Here is a 6,757-nt window from a genome sequence, read left to right as displayed (position 1 = left end):
CGTCCCACAATGCACTGCCCCTCTCCAGTCCTCGCGCTTCGCCAATCCCACAATGCGCTGCTCCTCCGCTCTCCCACAAGACCCCCCCGCCCCCTCGCCTGCCCCACAATGCCCTGCTGCCGGCCCCCTTCTTCCCCTGTGAGCGGCAGTGTCGGTCCCTGTAGGAGGAAGATGGCGGACACAATGAGCAGGAGCCGCCTCTCCACAGCCTGAGCCGACCCCGCCTGAGGGCGCTGCCCGCCCGTGCCGAAGCCGCCTGCTAGCGCCGCGCGGCCCCTACCCAAGATCCGCGCGCTTCAGGCCCCTGCCCGGTTTCCCTTCTCCGCTGCTTCGCAGGCCCCGCGGGCTCTAGGCCGCCGCCCGGCTTCTCACGTTCACCGGCGTCCTCCGTGCCCGGCTCCCGCTGGGCCCCGGCCCGGCTCCTCAGGCCTCGCTCGCGCCGCCCCATCCCTCGCGGCATGAAGCTAACGGACAACGTGCTGCGGAGCTTCCGCGTGGCCAAGGTTTTCCGCGAGAACTCGGACAAGATAAACTGCTTCGACTTCAGCCCCAACGGCGAGACCGTCATCTCCAGCAGCGACGACGACTCCATCGTGCTCTATGACTGCCAGGAGGGCAAGTGAGTGGCGGGCCCCCCCGGGGGGGGGAGAGATCTGCCCGCGGGTGGGGGGTGAGCGGAGCGGAGTGGGGAGGGTGGCCCGTGGGTGGTGATGGGGGTGCGAAGGCGCAACTGCAGGACCCCCCGTGCCCGTGGATGGTACTTAGCCTCGTTGTAGCGCTGCCTGATGGGGTGCTGCCCTGGGGGACTGGGCGGGTGGAGCAGGAGGGATCGATCCCCCGGGATTATCGGCTCTCCCAGGTGAGGAGCCTGTCAGGGAGAAAACGCGGGTTCAGGAAGGGCGGAGAATGGCACGTGTTTAGTGTATACCTGCTAGCCAGAGCGCTAAAGCTGCCAGCTAAAGGCTGATGTGAAAGAGCCGGGAGTGGGGAAGACAGCCACCTAGGTGTGGGGAGAATCTCCCCAGTGTTGCTGATGCTCAGGATTTCCCCAGGTAGAAGCTGCTGAGTGAAACTGACATTTTTGTTACTTTGCTGCTGTCTACAAGGTTCTTCATAGCAAAAGTAAAGTTGATCAGAGATTCTTATGTGCTTGGTTGTGCTGCTGCTTGGCAGAGCTCTGAGCAGTAGCTGAAAATATTGTAATTGTGTGTCTGCAGACTAAGGAACCTAGAATAGGTGCCTTTATTTTAAAATGAAATGAGTGCATAAAAGTAAAACACCAGAAAAAATATGACTTGAAAATGGAGCTGCAACAGATTATTTTGATTAGATTCTGTCATGGCACTGTGATTAAAGTATCTGAGTCCCATCTACACTATAGCCTTCACTGTTACTACCTGCGGTGGAGCTGAAACTGTGGTGATTCACAGCTCCTAAATGTAGCATTGTAGATATAGACTGGAAGACTTTTGCTTCATATTTGGAGGGTTACAAATGTGATTTTCATACCTATGGAGACTAGAATCTTGTTTTACAAGAGCTAAAATTCGTTATTAACTGATGGTTCAGGACTTTTCACTGACCACAGAAATCTTTGCTTTCATTGGTGGGTAAATGAATGGATTTTTCAAGCTCTCTCATCTTAGATTTAGTTAGTAAAATTGATGGATAGCTATACTTACAGATGAGTTATGTATATGGGTCCAATTTTGAAGTCAATGGAGTTGCCATGATTTTTCCTTTGAGGAATATGCCTGTTGTTAGCTACACATTGCTGCAGACTCATTTCTTGATGAGTCTTTCCATTGATAATCTAAGCCAAAGAGCAAAAATTTGATTTGGGCATATTTAAATACCCTGTTTGGGTTTAAATGAACAGGATGAAATAGGAAACTGTTTTGACATGCATCTAGAACAGTTTGCCATTTTAAAAGGTAACCTTTTAAATATATTTTAATTCCTCAGTTGAAGATGGCATACTGTACATGCTCAGTAATTTTAAAAAACTGTAAAAACAATGAGGAGTCCGGTGGCACTTTAAAGACTAACAGATTTATTTGGGCATAAGTTTTCGTGGGTAAAAAAATCACTTCTTCAGATGCAGTTAAAAAACTGCGACACATTCCACTAGAATACATAGCCAATATTATTTAGGAAGAAAGGATTCTACTGTGCTTTGTGTGAACCCCTTTGAGTAGTTAACATCTTTACCTACAAACTAGAATTAAAACATGTATGATTCTGCTATAGAGCGAGATGGGGGGGCGGAAAAGGGAGGAGGTATTGCCTTGTATATTAAAAATGTATACACTTGGACTGAGGTTGAGATAGAAATAAGAGACAGACTTGTTGTAGGTCTCTGGGTAAGGATAAAAGAGGTAAAAAACAAGGGTGATGTCATGGTAGGGGTCTATCACCAAGCGAGGAAGAAGAATACATATATATACATGGATGAGGCTTTTTTTAAACAACTAACAAAATTATCCAAAGCACAGGACTTGGGGGGAGGACTTCAGCTACCCAGACATCTCTTGGGAAAATAACACAGGAGGGCACAGATATCCAACAAGTTCTTGGAATGTATTGGAGACAATTTTTTATTTCAGAAGGTGGAGAAAGCTACTGGGCAGGAGGCTGTTCCAGATTTGATTTTGACAAATAGGGAGGAACTGGTTGAGACTTTGAAAGGGGAAGGCAACTTGGGTGAAAGTGATCATGAAATGGTAGAATTCATGATTCTAAGGAATGGTAGGAGGAGAACAGCACAATAAATTTCAGTGGATTTCAAGAAGGCAGACTTCAGCAAACTCTGGGAGCTGGTAAGTAAAATCCCATGGGAAGCAAGTCTAAGGGGAAAAACAAATGGAGACTTTTGGCAGTTTTTCCGAGAGACGACATTAAGGGGACGAGCAAACTATACCACTGCGTAGGAAAGATGGGAAGTATGGCAAGAGACCACTGTGGCTTAACCAGGAGATCTTCAATGATGTAAAACTAAAAAAAGAGTCCTACAAAAAGTGGAAACTCAGTCAAATTACAAAGGATGAATATAAACAAATAACACAAGTATGTAGGGACAAAATTAGAAAAGCCAAGGCACAAAACGAGATCAAACTAGCTAGGGACATAAAAGGAAACAAGAAAACATTCTACAAATACATTAGAAGCAAGAGGAAGACCAAGGACAGAGTAGGACTGTTACTCAATGGGCTGGGAGGGAGGGGAACAATAACAGAAAATGTGGAAATGGCAGAGGTGCTTAATGACTTATTTGTTTTGGTTTTCACCAAGAAAGTTGGTGGCAATTGGATGTCTAACATAGTGAATGTCAGTGAAAATGAGGTAGGATCAGAGTCTAAAATAGTGGAAAAACAAATAAAAAATTACTTAGAGAAGTTAAATGTCTTCAAATCATAGACTCAGAGTCGCTTCTGACTGCGAAGTTGGGGAGCAGGACCCTCTGGCTTCCCCGGGAGCCCCGCCTGAGCGGACTCGCTGTGGGAAGTGTACGGAGGGGCAGAGGATGCTGAATGCTCCGAGGTCAGACCCAGGAAGTTGGAAGCTGTGTAAGCTGTTTGCCCTGCAGACAGTCTGCTCACAGAAAGGAGACTTCCCCAGAGTCCTGACTGGCTTCATAGGGAGCAGTTCCAGAGCATGGCCCGGGGACTCTGTGACTGTGTGTATGATAAAACCCATTGTTTCATGTGTTCTGTGTGTGTGTGTGTGTGTGTGTGTGTATAAATCTCCCCACTGTATTTTCCACCAAATGCATCTGATGAAGTGAGCTGTAGCTCACGAAAGCTTATGGTCAAATAAATTTTAGTCTCTAAGGTGCCACAAGTACTCCTTTTCTTTTTTGCGAATACAGACTAACACGGCTGCTACTCTGAAAAAAGGTCAGAAGGGACCATTATGATCACCTAGTTTGACTTCCTGCACAATGCAGGCCACAGAAACTCACCCACCCACTCCTGCAATAAACCTCTCGCCTATGTCTGAGCTATTGAAGTCCTCAAATCATGGTTTAAAGACTTCAAGGTGCAGAGAATCCTCCAGCAAGTGACCAGAGACTGATGAAATGCATCGCAGAGTACTGTAACTTCTCACTTAACGTTATAGTTATGTTCCTGAAAAATGCGACTTTAAGTGAAATGATGTTAAGTGAATCCAATTTCCCCATAAGAATTAATGTAAATGGGAGGGTTAAGTTCAGTGAATTTTTTTTTTGCCAGACAAAAGGCATTATATACATTTTAAACAAGCAATTTAATACTACAATTATCATTGCTGAGTATGGAGCTTGGTTGAGGTGGTGGAGTCAGAGAGTGGAAGAGGATGGATTGTCCGGCTGCTCCTCTTTCTGAACTCGAAAAAACACATTTAGAGAGTGTTGTTTTGCTTTCCTTTATTTTTTTTTTCTTGGTAAATTTCTTTATAGCAAGTTATTAGATGACCAACTCCCCTAATCACTTTGGAGCTGGGTTCCCTGTCAGGATCGTCGTCATTAAGAATTTGAAAGCAAGCTTCAGTCATTTGTTGGGAGTTGCCCCTGCCTTACTCTACACAGGCACAGCCCACTGGCACTGGAGATGAGGCAGGCAAGGAGGCTGAAGGCGCTGTAGGCTAGGAGAAGCACTTCGCGCAGTGGCAGCTTCCCCTACTCTGCAAGCACCAGGGGCGGGGGGCTCAACCCTCAGACCGCCCACTCCACCCCTTCCCCCAAGTCCTCACCCTTGACCCACCTCTTCTCCCCCCACACCTCCTCTCCCTTTACTTTGCATGCTCCATTTGGGCAGGAGGCTGGGAGGGGAGGGGGAAGGTGCTGATCAGCGGGGTCTGCTGGCGGGCAGGAGGCGCTGTAGGGGGGTGTAGGGAGGCTGCCAGCTGTGGAGAAAGCAGGCAGCCAAACAACGTAATAGTAGAGCATTGCACAACTTTAAATGAGCATGTTCCCTAATTGATCAGCAACGAAACAACGTTAGCCGGCACAACTTTAAGTGAGGCGTTACTGTACTCAAGGAGCTGACTGAGGAGATATCTGAGCCATTAGCAATTATCTTTGAAAAGTCATGGAAGACGGGAGACATTCCAGAAGACTGGAAAAGAGCAAATATTCTGCCCATCTATAAAAAGGGAAATAAGGACAACCCTGGGAATTACAGACCGGTCAGCTTAACTTCTGTACCCAGAAAGATAATGGAGCAAATAATTAAGCAATCAATTTGCAAACACCTAGAAGCTAATAAGGTGATAAATAACAGTCAGCATGGATTTGTCAAGAACAAATCGTGTCAAACCAACGTGATAGCTTTCTTTGACAGGGTAACAAGCCTCGTGGATAGGGGGGAAACGGTAGATGTGGTATATCTTGACTTTAGTAAGGCTTTTGATACTGTCTCACATGACCTTCTCATAAACAAACTAGGAAAATACAAGCTAGATGGAGCTACTATAAGGTGGGTGCATAACTGATTGGAAAATCATTCCCAGAGAGTAGTTATTAGTGGTTCACAGTCATGTGGGAAGGGCATAATGAGTGGGGTCCCGCAGGGATCAGTTCTGGGTTGGGTTCTGTTCAGTATCTTCATCAGTGATTTAGGTAATGGCATAGAGAGTACACTTATAGAATTTACGGGCGATACCAAGCTGGAAGGGGTTTCAAGTGCTTTGGAGGATAGGATTATAACTCAAAATGATCTGGACAAACTGGAGAAATGGTCTGAAGTAAATAGGATGAAATTCAATAAGGACAAATGAAGAGTACTCCACTTAGGAAGGAACAATGAGTTGCACACGTACAAAATGAGAAAGTACTGCCTAGGAAGGAGTACTGTGGAAAGGGATCTGGGAGTCGTAGTGGATCACAAATATGAGTCAACAGTGTAACGCTGTTGTAGAAAAAGCAAAGATCATTCTGGAATGTATTAACAGGAGTATTGTAAGCAAGACACGAGAAGTTAATTCTTCTACTCTACTCTGCGCTTATTAGGCCTCAACTGGAGTACTGTGTCCAGTTCTGAGTGCCATATTGGAGGAAGTCCAGAGAAGAGCAACAAAAACGATCAAAAGCTTTAGAAAACATGATGTATGAAGGAAGATTGGGGAAAAAAAAAGCTGGGGGGGGGGTTGTATAGTTTTGGAAAAGAGAAGACTGAAAGGGGATATAACAGTTTTCAAGTAAATGTTGTTATAAGGAGGAGGGAGCAAAATTGTTCTTCTTAACCTCTCAGGATAGGACAAGAAGCAATGGCTTAAATTGCAGCAAGGTTGGTTTAGGTTGGGCATTAGGAAAAACTTGCTAATTGTTGGAGTGATTAAGCACTGGAATAAATTGCCTATGGAGGTTGTGGAATCTCCATCATTGGGGATTTTTAAGAGCAGATTGGACAAACACCTGTTAGGGATGGTCTAGATAATACTTAGTCCTGCCTTGAGTGTAGGGGACTGGACTAGATGACCTCTTGAGGTCCCTTCCAGTTCTATGATTCAGTGAATGCAGATGTTTTCAGAAACTGAGCAAATATGGATTTAGACAATGAGAATAGAGCCATTTTGATTCATGAATGAATAAAATTCATCTTATAATCTTTCTTGGAGCACGTAGTAGAACATCAATCATGGTAATAAAGTCACAGAACTCTTGAAAAATGCACTTTCTGATTCGGTGTAAGAAAAAATATATATAAAAAAAATAATCCTATGTAAATGATTGTGTTTTGGGAATAGAACATCTGTAGATGGAAGACGTGAGTCATGT

General features: G+C 45.2%; 1 protein-coding gene across 1 annotated transcript in view; it reads left to right on the top strand.

Moving 5' to 3' along the window:
* Positions 1–6,757, top strand: part of WDR82 (WD repeat domain 82) — a 33,268-nt gene continuing 26,511 nt past the window's right edge. Inside the window, exon 1 of the mRNA XM_038408382.2 lies at positions 1–619. Within this exon, the coding sequence (XP_038264310.1) occupies positions 459–619 (161 nt within the window). The 5' untranslated portion in view covers positions 1–458. The remainder of the gene's footprint in view (positions 620–6,757) is intronic.

This window comes from Dermochelys coriacea, chromosome 7, assembly GCF_009764565.3.
Source record: "Dermochelys coriacea isolate rDerCor1 chromosome 7, rDerCor1.pri.v4, whole genome shotgun sequence".
NCBI lineage: Eukaryota > Metazoa > Chordata > Testudines > Dermochelyidae > Dermochelys > Dermochelys coriacea.
The sequence above is the reverse complement of the archived record's forward strand: the minus strand, read 5'-3'. Positions and strand labels throughout refer to the sequence as shown.